The following is a 20,353-nucleotide window of genomic DNA, read 5'->3' as shown; positions in this document are numbered from 1 at the left end:
AGCCCTACGGCGGAGGCCAGCGAGGATGGAGTAGCCGGGAGCATCTCGGCTGACTCAGCGCGTACCCTGTCATGCTCTGCCCCCTCCCGGGCTAAGCCTGGTTCCTAACACCCTTGCCACCTCCTTACCCCACCCCCGCCATCCCTGCCGGCCAGGCTTCCCCTCTCTTGGCGCAAACAGGCGTCTCTTCCCCTTTAATGGGCCGGGCCCCGCCCCTACACTCCCCCCAGCCCCCACTGCCCACTCGAGGCAGATCTGTCAGTCACTGCCCCAGCCAGAGCGGGCCAACCCTCTCCACCCCGGACTCGGGCAGAGGCCCCGCCAGCCCAGCGTCCATCTGCGCTTCAGAGACAGAAGGGCGCTCCTGGGACGCTGGTCGGTCGCGCTCCTCCGGGATGCGAGTTCCTGCACCGACGCCCGGCAGAGGCCGGCATGGGCGCGGCTACTCCCCGTGCACTGGGATGAAGCTGTCCTGGGGGCCCCGGCGCCCCGCCGCGGCCAGCTCCGCTGGCCCCTGAGGCCGCCGCCCTGTCGCTCCGCTGCTGGGCTCCCAGAGCTGCCTGGGGCGCCCTCCAAAACCTCCGAACCTCCTCCGGTCTTCCCTGACCTGTACCCATGGAACCGGCGGTGCTGGCCTCGCACAACCTCCCACACCATGAACCAATCAGCTTCGGCATTGATCAGATCCTGAGCTTCCCGGAGCCCCCCGGGAGCAACCTAGGCCAGGGTCGCACGGGCCAGGGCCACGGGGAAAGTGCGGCGTTCTCAGGTGGATTTCATGCAGCCTCAAGCTACGGCTCCTCAGGCTCCCTGGGCCCTCTACCCGGCAGCTCCGGCATGGGCCCAGGCGGCGTGATCCGCGTCCCCGCGCACCGCCCGCTGCCAGTGCCGCCGCCCGCGGGAGGCGCGCCCGCGGTGCCGGGCCCCTCGGGCTTGGGCGGCGCCGGGGGCCTAGCGGGACTCACCTTCCCTTGGATGGACAGCGGACGCCGCTTTGCCAAGGACCGTCTCACTGGTGAGGTTGCCGAACCCCTCTATCGTCTGGGTTTCCTCATCTTTAATCCTTCGGATCCAAATCCAGGTCCCCTTTCATACTCCTCCCCCAGATCATTTCAGGGAATCCCCTCCCATCTTGTATCTCTTGGTCCCGCTGCTGAGAGGCGACGGGAAGGGAGCTACCGTCGATGCTCGCTCTCTTCTCTGCAGCCTACTGTCCACACAGGGAGGAGAGCAGGGTGAAGTTACGGGGAGAATTCTCCCTCATCCAAGGGGGAGAGCCATTTCTTCCGAGGTCCCCTCTTTTTTTTTTTTTTGTCTAGTGGCCTCTACTGATGCGAGGCCCAGCTAGGGGCACCGGTAAGGACAGGGCTCGGGGGCCCTGCGGCCTGGGCAGCTGCGCTCTCTTCTCAGGGTCACCTCGAACCGCCCAGCAAACCCTACTCTGCTCTTTCTTCTTCCCTGCAGCCGCGCTCTCCCCCTTCTCCGGGACGCGCCGCATTGGCCACCCTTACCAAAACCGGACCCCCCCGAAGCGGAAGAAGCCGCGCACATCCTTCTCCCGTTCGCAGGTGCTAGAGCTGGAGCGGCGCTTCCTGCGCCAGAAGTACCTGGCTTCGGCGGAGAGGGCGGCACTGGCCAAGGCCCTGCGCATGACCGACGCTCAGGTCAAGACGTGGTTCCAGAACCGGCGCACCAAGTGGCGGTGAGGCGCGGAGTGGGGAGGGGCGCGGGCCGCGCCAAGGGCCGGTGGGGCGTGGGGCGGGCCACGGCCGGCCACGCTGACTCCACATCCCCGCCCGTCCAGGCGTCAGACGGCGGAGGAGCGCGAGGCGGAGCGGCACCGCGCGGGCCGACTGCTCCTGCACCTGCAGCAGGACGCGCTACCGCGGCCGCTGCGGCCGCCGCTGCCCCCAGACCCACTGTGCCTGCACAACTCGTCACTCTTCGCGCTGCAGAACCTGCAGCCCTGGGCCGAGGACAACAAAGTGGCTTCGGTGTCCGGGCTTGCTTCGGTGGTGTGAGTTACGCCTGCCTGGCCGGCCGAGCGCTTTTTCGGCCCGAAGCGCTGCGTGGAGCGCGGTGCCCAGGGCTGTGGGGCGTGCGGCCACCGTCGCCGCGGTCCCGTAGCAGCGCCGCGCAGCAGGAGGAGCGGGCTTTGAGGCTCTCGTCGAGGGCTCCTCGCCACCGCGGGCTCCCACCCAGGGCAGCACGGCACGGTGGCCCCGCAGGCCGAGACGCGGCCTGTCCCGCAGGCGTTTTCCACTTGTGCCGTCTTACGGCTGTTGGAACCTGAGGCGCCGAGAGGGCGGGACCTGCGGATGTGGTGCGGGGAGGGGGTGGGCTGGCCAATGCTTTCCTGAGGGACTCCGATTCTTCGGCTGGTGGGTGGGAACTACGGTGCGGAGCTAGAACAGGTAGATGGTGGTGCTGCCATGGGGGCAGCCCGCACTGGCTGAGTCGGTACCAAAGGTGTGATGACGGAAGGAAGACGCGAATGACAGCGGAGTAATGTAAGAGGTGCTGGAGGACAAGTCTGACTGTGACGGGAACCAGAGTGTTATCCACGTCGGGCATCTCATCCTTCTGTAAAATAATCGCTAAGGATTCCTTCCTGACTTTGAGCCTCATGTTGTCCGTGCGTATTGAAACTCCTGACTACGGCTTCCCACTGGAGCCTCACAACGCGCCTGGGTGGCTGGGGAGACAGATGTGTCTCTTTCATCGTTCACTTGATGAAAGACAAAATTAGGAACACTAATGCCGCTGAGACAGAGAGGAGAGAGGAGGAAGGAGTGGATAAAGTTAATGGGCCCAGTGGAGCTAGGTGAGCAGAACTTAGGAAATAATTAGGAAAATAATTTGACAGACCTAAAAAGAATCAAAGATAATTTCAAGGTTGGAAATGTAGAGAATCAGGAAATCAATGGTGTTGTGGACCATGAAGGGGAAACTGGGAAGACAGGAGCAAGATGAACCCTGCAGGCGAAATTAAATGCTAGACCTAGAGAGAATAAATTCTGGCAAAGTGCCTTTCGGGCAAGTAGGCTGACATTCACACGAAGGTGGAGATAGATGGAATGATGGGGACAGAACCTCCAAAGAAAACTCTGAAGAGAAAAGCAGAGTTCTAAGGATTAAATATGTTTTTCCCACCAAATTCTACAAGAAGCACATTTACAGTGTGCAGGATGATGGAGAATACCAAAGTTAGTATTCCAAAGGAAGAAAAGGAAAAGGAGTACCCAGCTGCAAAGAAAGGAAAGCATGATGTCCTTGAAGTTTTTATTTATTGATTTTTTAAATTATATTTTATTGATTATGCTATTGCAGTTGTCCTGATTTTTCCCCCCTTTACCCCCCTCCACCCAGCAACCCCCACTCCTGCAGGCAATCCCTCCACCATTGTTCATGTCCATGGGTCATGCACATAAGTTCTTTCGCTGCTCCATTTCCCAAACCATGCTTTACATCCCAATGGGTATTATGTAACTACCTGTTTGTACTTCTTAATCCCCTCACCTCTTCACCCATTCCTCCGCACTGTCCTCCCACCTGGCAACCATCAAAATGCTCTCCGTATTCAAGATTCTGTCTCTTATTTGCTTAGTTTGTTTTTTAGGTTCAGTTGTGGATAGATATGTATTTTTGCCATTTTATTGTTCATAGTTTTGATTTTCTTTTTCTTAAATAAGTCCCTTTAACATTTCATATAATAATGGTTTGGTGATGATGACTCCTTGAGTTTTTTCTTGTCTGGAAAGCTCTTTATCTGCCCTTTGATTCTAAATGATAGCTTTGCTGGGTAGAGCAATCCAGGCTGTAGGTCCCTGCTTTTCATGACTGACTATTTCTTGCCAATCCCTTCTAGCCTGCAAAGTTTATTCTGAGAAATCAACAGGCAGTCTTATGGGAATACCCCTAGAGGTAACTAACTTCTTTTCCCTTGCTGCTTTTAAGATTCTATCTTTATCTTTAACCTTTGGCATTTTAATTATGTTGTGTCTTGGAGTGGGCCTCTTTACATCCATCATGTTTGGGACTCTCTGTGCTTCCTGGACTTGCATGTCTATTTCCTTCACCAAATCAGGGAAGTTTTCTTTCATTATTTTTCTCAAATAGATTTCCAATTTCTTGCCCATTCTCTTCTTCTTCTTGCACCCCTATGATGTGAATGTTGGAATGCTTGAAGTTGTCCCAGAAGTTGCCTACACTGTCTTCATTTTTTGGATTCTTTTTTCTTCTTGTTGTTCTGTGTGGTTGTTTTCTGCTTCCTTATATTGCAAATCATTGATTTGATTCTTGGCTTCATCCACTCTATTGTTGTTTCCTTGTAAATATTTTTGTAATTTCAATTAGTTTATCCTTCATTTCTTTCTGCATCTTTTTTATGCTGCTGATATCCTCACTAAGTTCCTTGAGCAACCTTATAACCAGTGTTTTGAATTCTGCATCTGATTGCTTATCTCCATTTCATTTACCTCTTTTTCTGGAGTTTTGATCTGTTCTTTCATTTGAGGCATGCTTCTTTGTCTCCTCATTTTGGCAGCCTTCCTCTGTTTGTTTCTTTTAGGTAGAGCTGCTTTGACTCTCTTTGTCTTGGTAGTGTGGCCTAATACAGTAGGTGTGCTGTAGGGTCCAGTGGCACAGCCTCTCCTATCACCCAAGCTGGTTACTTGAGGTGCATCCTTCATATGGGCTGACTACACCCTCTTCTTAGAGTTGAGCCTTGGTTGCTGTTGGCAGATCAATGGGAGGGATTTACCCAGGCCAGTCAGCTGCAAGCATTGGCTGTGACCACTGACCACCAATCTCTACCCTCAGTGGAGGATCATCTGTGCAGGGCCAGGGTAGTGGTGCTCTGTGTTGTGGTCTGTAGCTGTCCACTGGGTGTGCTGGCCCTGGGGTTTTCTGTGTAGTGTAGGCCAAGGTCAGCCCCCACCTGTGTTTTGCCTGGGGCTATTCTGCCTGAACTATAAAGCGATCTGAGATGGCTACTAGTTGTGCTGGGCTTGGAGATTCCTAGGTGAAGCCAAGCTGTGAATCTGGGCTGGCTATTGGTAGTGCTGGGTTTAGGGCTCAATGAGGCCAGCTGTTACTCTTTTGAGAGGATTTAGAAAGTTGTGAAGCATGAGCCAAGACAGGTTATTCATATGGAAAAGCAATTTGCATGAGCCTGTAAGTTGGGTGGGGCAGAGTCTCTGGGGCTTTCCATGGCAGATCAAACAGCATTAGCCAGGTCGATGGAGTCTCAAATATGGCACCAGCTTGCTGGCTCTGTGGCTCTGGAGGGGGGAAGGTTTAGAGAAGGGACAATGGCCTCTCCTTGCCTTGATGCCAGACACTTGAGTTTCTCCCAGGATGCCACTGGTACCTTTCAAGCTGCTACCCCAGTGCTAGAGCTCAGAGGAAGAGAATCTGAGTAGGTGAGTCTGTTTGTGGGTTCTTTAAGAGGACCTGCTTGAGGCTCCAGAAGTTTCTTCCACTGGCTCAATCCCTGCTGGTTTTTGCAGCCAGAAGTTATGGGGACTTACCTTCCTGGCACTGGAGCCCTGGGCTGGGGGGCCTGGTGTGGGTCTGGGACTCCTTGCTTCTGAGATGTCCCTCCCGAATTTTTATCCACCACATGTGGGTGTGGGACCAGCCTGTTTCTCATTTGTACCCCTCCTACCAGTCTAGATGGATGTGGTTTCTTTAATTCTGTAGTTGTTAGACTTCCATTCAACTTGATTCCTGACAGTTTCGAGTGATGGTTGTTTTATATTTTAGTTGTAATTTTCAGGTGGTTGTGCAAAGAGGCAAGCCATGTCTATGCCACCATCTTGACCAGAAGTTCTTGAAGTTTTTAGAAAGACTTTAGCTTGTGAGTGGGCCAGGGGCTGCTGGGAAGCCATTTGATGGAAAGTTGAGAGTTTGGGAATGATTGCAATAATCTTAAGGTTTAAGAAGGAACAGGATTTAAGTTATATGAGAATTAAAGGGAAGATTTTGTCTGTTTCCTATAGTGCCCCTATTCTTTTGCTGGAGGTAGGAGCAGTGTGTTAGAAGGAAGTAAGCTATAGGCAGGGTCAGAGGACAACTGTAGGCAAACAACTCATCTTCTGTGCTAGTGACAGCTAGATCTGCTATAGCACAAAGTCTTTTTTTAAAAAATGACTTAATTTATTTATTTTTAGAGAGAGGGTAATTGAGGGAGAAAGAGGGAGAGAAACACCAACCATGTGAGAAACATGGGTGTAATAAACATCACTTTGTTGCCTCTCTCACACCCCCAACCAGGGACCTGGCCTGAAACTCAGGCACATGCACTGACCAGGAATCCAAATTACAACCTCTTGGTTTGCTGGAGGACATTCAACCCACTGAGCCACACCAGTCAGGACCAAAGCACAAAGTCTTGATCAGAGGTGGGAACCTGGCAAGGGGATATTGCTGGAGGAGTTGGCCCTGAGTCTTTGATATTGTGACATCTCTAACTCATGAGTGTTGTGTGTGCTGGTGCAGAACCAAACTCAATTTTGGCACCATAGGAAAAGAACTTTTATAACTCAAAAGGGAGCACAAGGATAGGTTTGGCTTAAGTTAGGGATACAGAGGCATGTTAGTCCCTCTCCAATAAATAAAACAAGGCTAAGGAAGGGATCCAACCCTATGTATATGTGGTTTACCCAATTCCTTTCACACCCAGTCCACTATTTCTTGAGACTCAGGTTCTAAGATTTATATTCAACCCTAAACTTTTGGCTTCTAAATCTGGCTGGTGGCCTTGGTGCTAGACAGAGGGAGGCCTGACTGCAATGGGATAAGTTCTGCTCCATCCCTTAGGCAGGTCACTGGAGGACACAGACATCTCCAAACTCTTGGGCGGAAGAGGATTCATTCTCTGTTGAAGAATCGGCCATTTCTTCCCGCAGCTGGTTCAGGAAGTCTCTGCTTTCACTGGGGGGCAGGTTACTCAGGAAGTATGGAGGGGCCAACTCCACCAGCCTGAGAGAGAAAGTCATAATTAGATAATTTCTGTATATTCTCATAATGCAGATTTTAAAATTTCTCACTGTCCCTTCCACAAACCGTGTCTTCTCAAATCATGTTACTACAAACCATTATGATCCCCTCTTCTTAAAAACTCTAACTTCTCAGCCATAATTTTGGCCCCAGGAAGAGGAATGGGCAGCGTAGGAGGAATGTCAGTAAACTCACATCTGTGGCTGAACCTCAGAAACAATGGAAAGGCAGTTGTCTTTGGAAATGGAGAAATTGTGGTAAAGCACCCATGGTGGGGGCCTGGCTGGAGCCCGGCGGCTTCGGTAGCAGCAGTATGGGGAGAGCTGGGCCACATGCTTATGGGTTAGGAGCAGGTAGTTTCCAGTCCCATCTGTGTCTTGGGCCACCTCATTGAAAGGCAAAGAAATTGAAGGAATAAGTTAGAGATAAGAGGTAGATAGTAGAAAAAAGGAAAAGAGGCTGAGAAAGAATTAGTAAGGGTGGTGAGAGTATTAAAATAAAGCATTACATCTAGATGTTATAGTCCCTACCATACCATGTGACATTTCCATAGTTTCTTGTACCACAAAGCCTCAAAGAAAGTTTCTCCTGGTTCTAAAAAATCCTTTGAATGGCCACCTGAACCCCATACCAATCTTTGGTCTCTCTGCCTTCTGCTTCGTTTATGACCTCAATTCTTCCCCCTAACCTTAAGGAAGTATCCAGACACCAGTGCTTTTTGAAGGTCTCTGCGATTCTTCTCAGAGCCAAAGGCTGGTTGGGACACAGGAAGTTCAATTCGTTGCATAAGTTCTAGGAGTTCTCCTCGAAGTTTCTGGGCTTGGCACAGTGCTGCCCAGTTTAGGCCCCGGGCCTCGCACCAAGCCTTGTCTTCTCCATCTAAGAGAAGAAAGGGACCAGGAACAGCTAAAGTCCTTAGGGTCCCCCCAAAGAACCCAACCCTTGGCCTCTTCCTGAGCATAGAGATCTGTCAGCTGGTTGCAAACCACGTCCCCTTTGGAAAATCTGGGATTTTATAAGAGTATGTAGAGTGGGCCACTCACTCTGTATAAAGGCTTCATACACTTGGATCAGAGAACTGTGATCACCATCTGCATGTTCCAGGGCCCGGCGTAAGGCAGCTTCTTCTGCACAGAGTGGAGGATGGGTAAACCCAGGAGCAGCTGGAGGCAGAAGAGAGGAAGGTTGTTTGGGGGAATGAGAAAGGATAGTACAGGTGGAATGGTGAAAAGATAGAAATGTCACTTTGGGAACTTAATTCAAAAGACATTGGCTCTTGATGGTGTGGCTCAGTGGATTAAGTGCCAGACTGTGAGCCAAAAGGTTGCAGTTTGGTTCCCAGGTGGGGCACATGCCTGGGTTGTGGGCCAGGTCCCCAGTTGGGGGTGGTTTGGGGTGTGTGAGAGGCAACCAGTTGATGTTTCTCTCTCACATTGATGTTTCTCTCCCTCTCTTCCTCTCTTCCCCTCTTTTTTTAAAAAAATAAAATCTTTCCAAAAAATGCTGCCATAAAAAAAGACATTGATAACTTCTACATGCTATGCACTTTATTAGACATTGAAGATAAATGAAAAGCAGTCTCTGTCCTCAAGGAGTTTGGTGAGAGACTAACAAGTTTAAGTAGGAATAAGCTCAGTGGAGAAGGGGTAGAGAGGGGATTCTAGACAGTGGGAACAGCAAGTTAGTAGCATGGCATGAATTGCAAGCACCTAGTTTGGGTGGCTGATAGAGCTTGTATGGTGGGTTTATAGGAGATAATGCTGGGAAAGGGGTAGGTATGGGTCAGATCATGAGAGGCTGGATGTGCTGGGCAAATGAGTTTTACATTCTGTCTGGAAGGTAAAGAATAGCTGTTGGAGAAGAGTTTTTAAATAAGAGAGTCCATGTGTTTGAATAAGTTCACATGACTAATTAGGAGGCTACTGAAGGGATCCAACTGTGCAGTGACAGGACCTAACAGTAGCACTGACAGTGAGTATGGAGGAGAGAGGATTAATTAAAAAACTTTAGAAGATAAAAATGAAAGAATCTGGAGAAAGATTAATCTAGAATGATGGTAATGGAGCAGAAATGATGGTGTGATTTTGTGGTGGTGATGCTGAGAAGGTCACTTAAGAAAGTGGTCAAGTTTAGTTCTAGGCTGAAGTACTGAGGACTATTCTGCTAGAAATGTTCATCAGGAATTGGATATAAAAATCTAAAGTTTATAAGAATGCTATTGACAGGGAGGTACAAGGTTTAGAAAATTTAAGTGTGAAGGTGGCCCTTCAGACCACAGGTGTGGATCACTTGCTTAGGAGAGTTCAGGGAATAAGACAAAAGGTGCAAGAATAGAAAACTCTGAGGTCCAGTTTATAGTGGATGAGCCCAAGAAAGATGATGAAGATGAAAGAAAGGAAGATGAAGAGCCCACGAAAGAAATTAAGGGAATGGGCAGTGTGGTAGGATGAAAAATATGGGGAGCATTCACAGAAGCTTAGTGGGGGCAGTATCAAGGTGGGAGAGGTTGACTATCTGAAGTGTCAAAAGAAGGTCATGAATAAGGCTCACAAGTGTTCATTGGCTAGGTCTTTGGGAAGTCACTGATGAGCAGAAGGCTGTCTCAGTGTTGTGGTGGACTGCAAGCTGGAATGCAGTGGATGAGGACTGGCTGGAATAGGATAGATCATGCTGTCTAGCTGAAGGGGAGTGCAGGGTTGAGAAAGACGGGTGTGGATTTTAGCAATAACAGATAGAGATTTAAGCATGTTGAGAGGAAGAACCAGGAGAAGGAAATGGCTAAAGAGACAAGAGAGGGCTAACGGATTAAACCTGGTTCTGTAGGCAGGTGTGTGAGAGGTGGACACTGGAGCACAGGGGAAAGCGCTAGCCTTTGGAGCACCAAAACAAGGGGAAGGAATGAAGGAGGTGAAGGAGCCGGGGAGAGAGGAGTTATACCGGTGAGCATGGCAGCGAGAGTGAGCATCTCATCCACACAGCCAAACTCGCACGAGGCCAGCAGGGCTTTGGCCAACTCAGGGGGCAGAGGGAACTCTGACAGGATGACACCCAGGTCTGACAGGTCCCCGTTATCATCCAGGGCTGCCAGATAGTCCAAGTCCTCCAGGGCCTGCATCAGTGCTTCTGGAGCTGATGAGGAAACAGGGCTTACATAGCACAGAGTTTCAGAGCCTGGTGGTCTGAGAGCAGGGCCTGGGCAGGAGTGGGGCTCACCAGGCCGGTCCAGGAAGTGACACTCCCCTGGCTCTGCAATCTGTCTCCTTTTCAGCAGTAACACGAGGGGGCTCAGATTCTCCTCACATACTCTGGGTTGGGGCAGTGGGGGAGCTTCCAGTTCTTGGAAGGACTTAGGATACAGACAGAGGCAGGATCCTGAGGGGAGAAAGACCTGGGAAAGACCACTGTAGATTTCTCAGGGCTGCGTGGTTGATCTCAGTGAGGGCAAAGGCTCTTACCTGGGGGGGTCCCTCTTGCCCGCAGTTGTCTTGCCTCTGCCTGACACTTGCTGATTGGCCTCAACACCTGGGATTCTGCTCGGATCTGAGGACTGTACACCTGTCACCGCCCCCAACCAAGGCCAAGACAGATCAGACCCGGCCATTTATTCCTTTAGCTCCCACACCCCCTCACCTCTGTCACTCACACTTCGAAGCTCCAGTCCTGAGTCAATGACATGGCGAATGGAAGGGAGGGAGAAGGAGAAGTCAGCCAGCCAGTGAGTGACCACAACCTTGCGGGCACCCGAGTCTGTGTCCTCATACACAGCCTGAACAGCTTGACCATGGCCTGGGTGAAGGGGCAGCACCCGTGGCGGAGGCCCTTGGGTAGCCAAGGCCCCTACCTCCCTGGACAAGGATTCACAGCACAGGGAAATTTCCTGAGGAGAGGAATGGGGCATTAGGGAAATTCTCACCTTTTTGAGTAATAGATCCTTTGAAAAACTTAGGAAAGCTATGGCCTTCACTCTGAAAAAATGCATATGCTCATAAAAGTTGGGGGTGTTATAAGTTCAGGAATTCACTGAACCACAAATCTCTGCATTAGACAGACCTCTTCACCTGAAATCCTTGAGTTTTTCCTCAGGATCCCAACAGAATGAATACTGTAATTCCAGTGTTTCTAATAAGCAGTGCTCCCATTCCCCCCCAGGACAGGAAGGTAGTGTAAGGAGCACCTCTTTTTGCAGCCTGTTTTTTTTACCTCCTCACTGGGCAGGTACACTAGCACATCTCCTGGAGCTTCCTTTCGACACAATTCAAGCACAGCCTGGCAGGCAGCTTCCACTCGATCAGCAGGGACAGTGTCCATATAGATGGGAGTAGGACACCTACCAAGCCCTCTGGGTACATGTACAATAGGAGGATTGTCCCAGAAGGCTTGGAGCTTAGGTTCAAGGGCTGGGTCAGTAACCACAACCACTCTGGGGTCCTGTGGAAGGTTTCCCAGCTTGGCATCTCGCAGCAACCCCTGGAGCAAATCTGAAGCCACTGACCGCTCCTGAGCCTCATCCAGCACCAGCACATCCCAAGCTCCAGTGCCCCGGGTCGAGGCCAACTCCTGAAGAAGCAGCCTGTCCCAGCAAAACCTGTTGACATTGGCAGTGGGCAGGGGAGTCAGTGTGGACACTGATCAGTCCCAGATGTCCAGGGGAGCTTCTCCCCAAGGACCCTAGATTTTGATAGTTACGGTCCGAGAAAGAGACCATGACTGAACTCCTGAGCCTGTGGACCCTTAACAGCGACCCACAACCTCACTGACGACCCTTTGTTCGGAAGCTGTACTCCAGCTGGGAAAGTAAGACTTTTGTGATGAGGGTGAAGATGAATGTCTGAGGTTCAGGCTGGGGTTAAAGAGCCTAATTCAGCATCGTATAAATCATGCATAATACACGATTTAAAGGGTAGGTGGGTGCTCAGTTTGGCAGTACATACACTAAAATAGAAACAATACATAGATTAGCATGGCCCCTGTGGAAGGATGACATGCAAATTTGTGAAGTGTTCATATTTTTAAAAAAGTTGGGGGGAGGCGGGGATGGTGAGCTAGACTGAGAGCGTATGGTGAGATGTCATAGGACTAGGCTTATTTCTACTGGATGAAGAGTTTTAGCTTTTAATCAGGCCTGCAAAAGGCCTCACCTGAGCAGGGTATGGGGCCCGGTGCAGTCCTCCTGGGGGATGCTGTAGCCAACCTCATGACCCAGGGTCAGGTCCATCTCATCAGCAACCTGCAGGGCCAGGCTCAGGGCTGCCAGAGGGTAGGGCTGAGTAACAGTTACCCGGCCCTTCTGGAACCCCCTGGCCAGCGCAAATTCTGCACACCACTGAGGGATCTGGGATAGGGGTAGGGAAGGACAACCAGCCATCAAGACACAGAACTTCCATCAGAAGTGCAATGGGAGCTGGGGAGCTATGGCCGGTTTAATCTCTCCTTATTTGGGGGTGTACCCTGGTCCTTCAGCTCCCTGGGGCCAGCCCAACCCAACTCCCTTTGCCTACCTCTCCCATAGCCCCTGGCAGCCCAATCCCCCCTTGCACAGGGAATGGCCAGTTCCCTAGGCCCTCCCCTTGTCCACTCCCAGAATTGAACAGCCACCCCCCACACCTGGGTGCTCTTGCCAGAGCCAGGCTCTCCAGACACCAGCACAACTCCACTGGGGCTACTCTCCAATTGCTCCAAGAAGATAAAGCGAGCAGCCCAGATGGGCAAGGCTCGGCGCTGCTCAAGCAGTTCGTAGTAACGAGAAGAGAAGGGGAGCCCGTCAAAGGGGTTCACAGCCAGTTCAGACTCCCCAGGGCTCAGGCCAGACTCTTCTGCCAGCCCAGGAAGCTGAGAGGCCATGGTGCCTCACTGGTTGGACCTACAGAAGGCAGGGCAGTTAAGGCTTAATACCATCTTCCCATCTCAGCCCCGATCCCTCACCTGTACCCAGTTGATAATGCACAAGGATCCATCCTTCCCAGCACTTCTTGCCTGCTAGGAAAAGTGGAGACTTTAGTCTCCAAGAACTACCAAAAGTGGATTACCCTGTAGTCAGGTAGAAAAGATCCTGTGACTGACACAGGGGCTCTCAGAGGCAGCAGGAATTAGATCTGTGGGAAGGACCCCAAGGGAAAAAGATAGAGAATAAGAGGGAGCACGAATTGGGGAGAAGGGCCACAAGGATCCTGGATTCAAACCTGCTTGTAGCTCTGAGACGTGTCAGAATGGCAGCCAGTTCCAGAACCACCAGGCTAATTATCACCAACCTTGAGCAGCATGAAGTACAAAGGTAAGTTCCGGCTCCACCCTGGGGGTTGGTTCAAAGGAAATTCTAAAGATTGCTTTTGGGGTGGAGCCATTTGCTCCGCCTTATTTAACCCAGTCAGGAGCCTACGTAAAACAGGCCCCAGCCACCCCACTGGGCATGTGTGAACTCTATAGACACTATGTGCTGTGAAAGGCATCCTGGGACTTGTATTTTTGTTTTTTTTAAAAAAAATATTTTATTTATTTTTAGAGAGCAGGAGGGAGGGAGGAAGGGAGGGGGAGGAACATGTTGATTTCCTCTCATAGGCACCCCATCTGGGGACAAAACCCACAACCCAGGCATGTGCTTGGACTAGGAATCGAACTGATGACCCTTTACTTTGTGGGGTGACACCCAACCGAGCCACACTAGTGGTCAGGGCCTGGGACTTGCGGTTTTGCAAGTTGTTTCTTTCACAAACCTGGGCTCAACACCCCAGCTATGTCCAGTCGCTGTTGGATCTTCAGTTTAGTTACACTTTGTTAATGCCACTCATCTCTTGATGTGAAGAGGTGATTTCCAACAGTTTCATTCTGATTGCCTGCTACAGAACTACAAGGAGGCCTCATCCCCATTGCCCACAACTGAACAAAAAGGATCCTGAGTAAGGGGCTTTTTAGACCCAGAGAGGCAACAGAGACCTTGAGTGAAAACCCTGAATTTAATGTGATATTGGGGGGGAGCCCCATCTTTCCCTTTCTACCACCCACCCATCCGGTCTGTTGTGAGTTGGGTGAGGGCTGTCCCTAGTCTCCGTCCTGCGGCTCTGGGTGCCATCCTGTACTCAGTCAGCCTCCTGGGCCTGTCTCTCTGTGAATCTCCTGTGGGACATAGGGAAAAGACATTGTGTGGGCTTTGCCGCATTACATACTAGCTCCATTATTAGCTCCCTTCAACTTGCCCCTTCCTACCCACTGTCCTCTAAGCCCCTCACCTTCTCGCGTATTCATACAGTGCCTGCTTGCGCTCCTGCAGGCTTTCCTGCCGGGCCCAGGAGGACTTGGCAAATGTTATGGCTGTGGGCTGAGGCATCGGGCCAGAGCTGGGGAACTGAGGTGATCACAATGTCAGAGGGCTTGCGAAGTCATCATCATTAAACACGCATCGAATGCCTACTTTGCAAGAGAGGCACTGTGCTAGGGTCTCAGGATCAAAAAAGAGACATCAGGATAAGGAGTACATAGATTGCCCTATCTCACCCCCATGTCTTTGATCTGACCACTTCCTGGGTCCCACCTTAGGGGCAGAGGCTGTGGGGAGGGACTGGGTCCCCTCGGTGGTGTCTTCAGGTATGAAAGCTACAGCTCCCTCAAGTAGATTGGTGATGGTCAAGTCTACGCATCCAGTCCTGGCTGGGGAGAAGGAAAAAGAGGAGAGGGGATGTTTCCCTGTTCACCATCTCCCCATACCACCCACCTTTCCTCTCTGTGCCTGTCTACCCTTTCCCATACCCAGGTCTCTCTGGATGACGCCCAGTGGCACATGCGGTAAAACCTCCTTGACTCTCTGAGCCAGAGTTGCCAGCTGCACATCAGGAGAAGGGCTGGGGGAGGGAAGAAAAGATGACTGGGCTGCAAAGAAGAAATCCAAAATGTGGTTAGTAGAGAATGAGGAAGGAGAGGCTGACTAGCACAGGAATAAGGAGAAAATCACAACATGTTGGGGGTGGGGGGAAGCTGTGTGTACAGAGACTACACACCTGACTGCGGGCGCAATCTGGGGTGTCTCTGTCGTTTCATGTGCTCTGCTTTGTCTGCTGGAGTGAGTCGTGTCCCTCTCTGGCCCAATTCTTTGGCCACCAGCTAGGAAGAATTGGAAGGTTGGGAGCATCACTCTCAAGCCTTCCCCCTCTTCTGTTTAAGAAAGACCCCACCTCCACCCTGCCTGTGTACCCAATCACCTGTTGTACACGAAGAGCAAACTCTTCATTCCCCTCCCCCAGCTGGCGATGAACAGGACGGAGCCACCTGCAAAATAAAAGTCAGGGCCGTGTTGAGGGCACCGGGGTAGAGGCTGTCACCGTTTCCCTACTTTGATACCTCTTTTCATGGGACAGTGGTATTAAGGATGGAGAGAGTGTAAATACTTTGTATTGTGTCTGTGATGGAGCCTTGATGTTAAAAGATCTACAAATGGACAGTGCAGAGGCAACTACTTTCTTGACCTTAAAGTGAGCTTTTCCCAGCCATCAAAAAGTAAGGACAGTTAATACCTTACTTGATACACCGTGAAAGGGACGAATAGTGACCACAGCAGTTCTGAGACCCAGGAGGCATCTGACACCGTCTGAGAAAAAGGCATGAAGTGAGATCTAAGTCAGGGCCAGGAATGGGAAACTTTCTCCCAAGCCCCAAAGATTCCCTGTCCAATGTTCACTCACCACAGAGACTAGAGGTCTCTGGACTCGAAGGGTAAGAGGCTGTACCACATCCTGGATAGAAAATGGCCAGGAACTAGAAGGAAGAGAGTAGAATGGGATTCCAGCCAGACTAGTCAGCAGCTTTTCCCCCGACTTAAAACAGGAAACTGTCAAACTGCCCAAGTAGATAGATGGGGAATGAAGGGATTCAGGGGAAAGAACCAAAAAGAAATGAACTAGGAATGGAGGGGTTCGGGCTGAAGAAGGTTGTGAAAACCTAAGGGCTCCCAAGCCTGACTACCTATGCATTTGGAAACTAGTACCTGTGCTCACCCACCTGAAGTGCAGGAGCCCCTCCCGGCCATTGGTGGCCTCTTCCTCAGGGAATAGCAGCAGATGGGTGGGGGGAAGCCTCGTGGAAGCACAGAATCTCTTGAGTGACTCCACCAACTCCCCCCGCCCATCCATCTCCATGAAGCCCCGAGACCAGCACACAAAGCTGGGGGGACTATTGAGTAGAGGCTGGGAACAGGGAAGATAGAAAGCAAGAAGAAAAGAATGTTGGGAAGTGATAAAACTGACATATGGGGTATAGAAGCGGGGTTAGGGGGGAAGGCTCAGTAACTCGTGGTCTCCATGGGAAAACGGGGTGGGCAGAGGGTAGCCTTGAGCTGGGCCCCAGGGGACCGCCAGTGGCGCAACTCGTCTTCGACCCCCACTCACGGTGCTACAACTGGTGAGCAAGTTGACTATGTTGTGGTCGAAAGGTGTCACGTGGTTGGAAATGAGGACCCTGACGCGGTGATCCCGGAGTCCGGAGTCCTCCTGCCGGGCCACGAGCCCCAGCACCGCACACATGGTCCGCACCACGAACCTGGGGACGCAGGCAGTAGTGACTGCACCGCCTCGGGCTGGACACAGCCCTGACCCTCCCCGAGCGCCCGGGTCGGAACCTGCGAAGGACGCTGTCTGGAAGCGCGCAGCTCACTAGGAAGACGTGGATCCCAAGAAAGAGACGCAGGACGAGGAGGCAGAAACCGACGGGCGCGTAGAGCAGCAGCGCGAGGAGCAGGAAGCCGTCACCTGGGAGCCTGAGGGCGAGAGGCGAGGTGATCAGGCGCCGAAGGCCAAGTGGACGCGAGAGCCGGCCTTTCCCCGTCTGAGCCCTTACCGGTTGGAGTCAAAGAGCCGCTCCGGCCCCGGCGCTGGCGGAGGCTCCATCGCGGTTGCTTTAGGGGTATCCCGCCACTGCCGCCGCCGCCATCTTCGCGACCCGCCGCAAGGGCTCCTGGGAAGGCGGAGTCTCGGGGCGTCGGCCCAGGGTGCGGGCACTCGAAATCCCTAGGCGCCCCGGAAGGGCTATAGCCCCATCATGCCTCGCGAGCCCTTAGGCCACCTCAGAGCTCGTGGCCCGCAGGGACCACAGTTCCCGGCATTCGCTGGGCGGCGGGGCGGAGTCGGCTTCCCGGAATCCTGGTCCCAGCGTGCACTTCTGGAGGACTTCAGGTACCGGCGTGCCCTGCGTCCCGCAGTCCACCAGCTCACGTCCAGGGCGCCGCCTCTGTGTAGGGCGGGCGAAGAGGCAGCCGAGGCGGAGCTGATGGCTGCACTGAGGGCGGGGCGGGGTGCAGGCTGGAGCCTTCGGAGATGGCGAGCTTTTGGGGGGGTTCTTTGGGGGAAGGCACCCCTGTTGACCCCTGACCTCCGGGCCTTGCTGACGTCAGGAACTGCCGACCCTCGGGCCGGAGTGACTTATGGGACTCCCAGTCTCCGGGCCAAGTTCTCTGTGGGGGTCCCTGGACCACGAACATGCGCGACGTCGGGGACTTCGGATTCCCGAGCACGGCTGACTGCGGAGACCCCAGAGCATCAGACCCAGGAGGACTCAGGGACCCCTGGAGCCTGTCTGCGCGTGTGGCTGGCGGTGGCACTGGGCGCTGGGGGGGCAGTGCTGCTGCTTTTGTGGGGCGGGGGGCGGGGTCCCCCGGCTGTCCTTGCCTCTGTCCTTGGCTCGCCGCCCACCTCTCCCCGGAGCCAGTACAACTTCATTGCAGACGTGGTGGAGAAGACTGCACCTGCTGTGGTTTATATCGAGATTCTGGGCCGGTAACGGTGGGGTAGACCAGGAGGCACCGAAGTCGCGGGCTGGGCAGGCGAGCAGGAGGAGGCCGACTTCCTCACATCCGTGCTCTCCCCCATTCCAGGCACCCTTTCTCGGGGCGCGAAGTTCCTATCTCGAATGGCTCAGGATTCGTGGTGGCTGCGGACGGGCTCATCGTTACCAACGCCCATGTGGTGGCTGATAGGCGCCGAGTCCGTGTGAGGCTGCCTAGCGGGGACACGTATGAAGCTATGGTCACAGCTGTGGATCCAGTGGCAGACATTGCCACGTTGAGGATTCAGACCAAGGTGGGGATCTGGGCAAACCAGGTCTGGTTGGGGCTCTGAATTTGCTCTTGTCTCCAGATAACAGGTCCTTTGTACCCATTCTCCTTTAGGAACCCCTCCCCACACTGCCCCTGGGGCGCTCAGCGGATGTTAGGCAAGGGGAGTTTGTTGTTGCCATGGGAAGTCCCTTTGCACTGCAGAACACGATCACATCTGGCATCGTCAGCTCTGCTCAGCGTCCAGCCAAAGATCTGGGCCTCCCGCAAACCAATGTGGAATATATCCAGACTGATGCAGCTATTGATGTGCGTACTGATAGAGGAAAAATGACAGTCTAGGTGGGGGAGGGACAGAGGCCATATGGTGTAGGCACTAAGTGTGATAGAAGGTGGATAAGCCTATGCTATATGGAGGTTGGGCTACAAAAATGTAGAATTTGGAGTAAACGTCTACATCCTGGTATGCTCTCAGGCATAGAGTCCCTGGATCTCTCCCATATTTTCTCCTTGTTCTGCAGTTTGGAAATTCCGGAGGTCCCCTGGTTAACCTGGTGAGTGGGACATCCTTCTTTCCAAGAATCCCTGCCCCAGGTCAGTGTGGGAAGAGGTGGGCTTTTCCCTAATTCAGTGACGTTTGGTCAAGTTTCTGAACAGTCCCTTGTTAGCTGTCTCCCAGAATCCAACCAGATCTCCCCAATTCCCCAATGCTTCCTGCTGTTCTTGTTTAGGTACCCCATCTTCTATTTATTCAGGCTAGGGAATAGTTCACTCTGTCCCTGCAGGATGGAGAGGTGATTGGAGTGAATACCATGAAGGTCACATCTGGCATCTCCTTTGCTATCCCTTCTGATCGCCTTCGAGAGTTTCTGCATCGTGGAGAAAAGAAGAGTGAGCCTGTCTTGTGGGGGATGGGTGGGGAGGGACATTTATTGGGCCTTGCTGGAGAAGGGTCTATTGGGAGGAGAGAGGGGAAGGAAGGATGTAACTGGGTGGGGCTCATTTGTCTCTTTATCAGATTCTTGGTTTGGAACCAGTGGGTCCAAGCGCCGCTACATTGGGGTGATGATGTTGACCCTGACTCCCAGGTATGAGCTTTAGAGGTATTGATCTGTAGGGCCACCACTGGTGGGCAAATGGTATTTCTGTTGAGCTTTGTTCTCAGAAACTTCTATCTTTATCTATGGTGAACTGCCTCACACTTGGAACTATCAAAAGAGCTGTCTTCCCTCATCCTCTTGACTTTCTCACTCCATTCCACTTTGCACAACTGCCACCAGATTGATTTCATTTCATTACTGCTTTGATTTAAAAGCTTCAGTCAATTAACCTGGTGTTTAGGGGGCATTTTCCATTTTCCATACCTGGCTTCCTTCATGACTATAACCTGTTCCAGCCAACCTGATTTCCTGTTACAGGTTTTTATTTATATTATTCTTTATTTATATAGTTTAATATCAGGCCCACCTTCTAGGCTCAGCTTAAGTTCTACGCTTTAAAGCTTCTCTTTGTATTCTAGAATGAGATTAGTTCTATTGATTTAACATTATGTGTTATGTGGAATTAGGTACCTTTTCTCTGCATGTCCAACTTCCTAACTACTAGAAGGCAGAAAGTAAATTGTCTTCGTATCTGGAGTACCTAGTGCATTCCCTGACCATGCAGTTGTCAGTGAGTTGATGAGATATTTAAGGTGAACCCAAAATGGGGAGAGCACGTTGGTGTGGTTAACAGGGTGATCTGTGTCCTTTCAGCATCCTTGCTGAACTACAGCTTCGAGAACCAAGCTTTCCTGATGTTCAGCATGGTGTGCTCATCCATAAAGTCATCCTGGACTCCCCTGCACACCGGTGAGGGAGAGACTGCACTGTGAGGTAGAGATGGGTGAGGTGTGCACGTGCCCTTAAATCGGGCTATCTACTCCCTCCTTTCTCTCTGTTCACCTTTTGCCATAGGGCTGGTCTGCGGCCAGGTGATGTGATCTTGGCCATTGGGGAGCAGCTGGTAAAGAATGCTGAAGATATTTATGAAGCTGTTCGAACCCAATCCCAGCTGGCAGTGCGGATCCGGCGGGGAACGGAAACACTGACCTTATATGTGACCCCTGAAGTTACAGAATGAATGGATCAGCAAGAGTATGGGGCTCCTGCTTTGATTTCCACTTGCTTTCCTGGCCTAGGCTCTGAGGGCACCTGGACAGAGGGATACACGAACCAGTGGGGGGCAGGTCCCTCCAACCACCAGCATCAATCCCTGGGCTTTGAGGAATCACAAAAACACTTTTTATATAAAATAAAATTATACCTAGCAACATGTTAT

The 20,353-nt window shown here is 52.0% G+C and overlaps 4 protein-coding genes and 1 non-coding gene across 5 annotated transcripts; 3 read left to right on the top strand and 2 right to left on the bottom strand.

Annotated features, from left to right (window-relative positions):
- Positions 1-588: 588 nt before the first annotated feature.
- On the top strand, positions 589-2,060 carry TLX2 (T cell leukemia homeobox 2). Its single transcript, XM_054593504.1, has 3 exons — positions 589-1,015; positions 1,465-1,702; positions 1,805-2,060. The coding sequence occupies exons 1-3, from the start codon at positions 616-618 to the stop codon at positions 2,019-2,021; spliced, it is 855 nt and encodes a 284-aa protein (XP_054449479.1). The 5' UTR covers positions 589-615; the 3' UTR covers positions 2,022-2,060.
- Positions 2,061-6,706: 4,646 nt separating this feature from the next.
- DQX1 (DEAQ-box RNA dependent ATPase 1) lies at positions 6,707-12,843 on the bottom strand. Its single transcript, XM_054593602.1, has 11 exons — positions 12,607-12,843; positions 12,141-12,334; positions 11,203-11,587; positions 10,646-10,879; positions 10,458-10,557; positions 10,216-10,374; positions 9,940-10,131; positions 8,046-8,165; positions 7,691-7,881; positions 7,198-7,388; positions 6,707-6,984 (listed from the first exon to the last, which is right to left on the bottom strand). The coding sequence occupies exons 1-11, from the start codon at positions 12,841-12,843 to the stop codon at positions 6,828-6,830; spliced, it is 2,160 nt and encodes a 719-aa protein (XP_054449577.1). The 3' UTR covers positions 6,707-6,827.
- On the top strand, positions 11,911-12,014 carry LOC129086865 (U6 spliceosomal RNA). The gene has a single exon (XR_008530858.1). It is a non-coding gene; the product is annotated as a U6 spliceosomal RNA (small nuclear RNA).
- A 666-nt stretch (positions 12,844-13,509) lies between the features above and the next one.
- On the bottom strand, positions 13,510-16,944 carry AUP1 (AUP1 lipid droplet regulating VLDL assembly factor). The gene is made up of 12 exons (XM_054593507.1): positions 16,822-16,944; positions 16,604-16,741; positions 16,374-16,524; positions 15,988-16,172; positions 15,672-15,744; positions 15,504-15,577; positions 15,192-15,258; positions 14,991-15,093; positions 14,743-14,862; positions 14,528-14,643; positions 14,226-14,341; positions 13,510-14,112 (listed from the first exon to the last, which is right to left on the bottom strand). The coding sequence occupies exons 1-12, from the start codon at positions 16,869-16,871 to the stop codon at positions 14,076-14,078; spliced, it is 1,230 nt and encodes a 409-aa protein (XP_054449482.1). The 5' UTR covers positions 16,872-16,944; the 3' UTR covers positions 13,510-14,075.
- A 306-nt stretch (positions 16,945-17,250) lies between these two features.
- On the top strand, positions 17,251-20,339 carry HTRA2 (HtrA serine peptidase 2). Its single transcript, XM_054593499.1, has 8 exons — positions 17,251-17,756; positions 17,855-18,059; positions 18,149-18,343; positions 18,556-18,588; positions 18,820-18,925; positions 19,053-19,122; positions 19,789-19,884; positions 19,990-20,339. Exons 1-8 carry the CDS (start codon positions 17,251-17,253, stop codon positions 20,153-20,155), a joined length of 1,377 nt encoding a protein of 458 aa, XP_054449474.1. The 3' UTR covers positions 20,156-20,339.
- Positions 20,340-20,353: the final 14 nt, after the last annotated feature.

This window comes from Pteronotus mesoamericanus, unplaced genomic scaffold (genome assembly GCF_021234165.1).
Source record: "Pteronotus mesoamericanus isolate MK-2021 breed Mesoamerican mustached bat unplaced genomic scaffold, CSHL_Meso_final scaffold_45, whole genome shotgun sequence".
Classification (NCBI taxonomy): Eukaryota; Metazoa; Chordata; class Mammalia; order Chiroptera; family Mormoopidae; genus Pteronotus; species Pteronotus mesoamericanus.
Note: the sequence above shows the minus strand (reverse complement) of the source record. Positions and strands in the feature narration are given on the sequence as shown.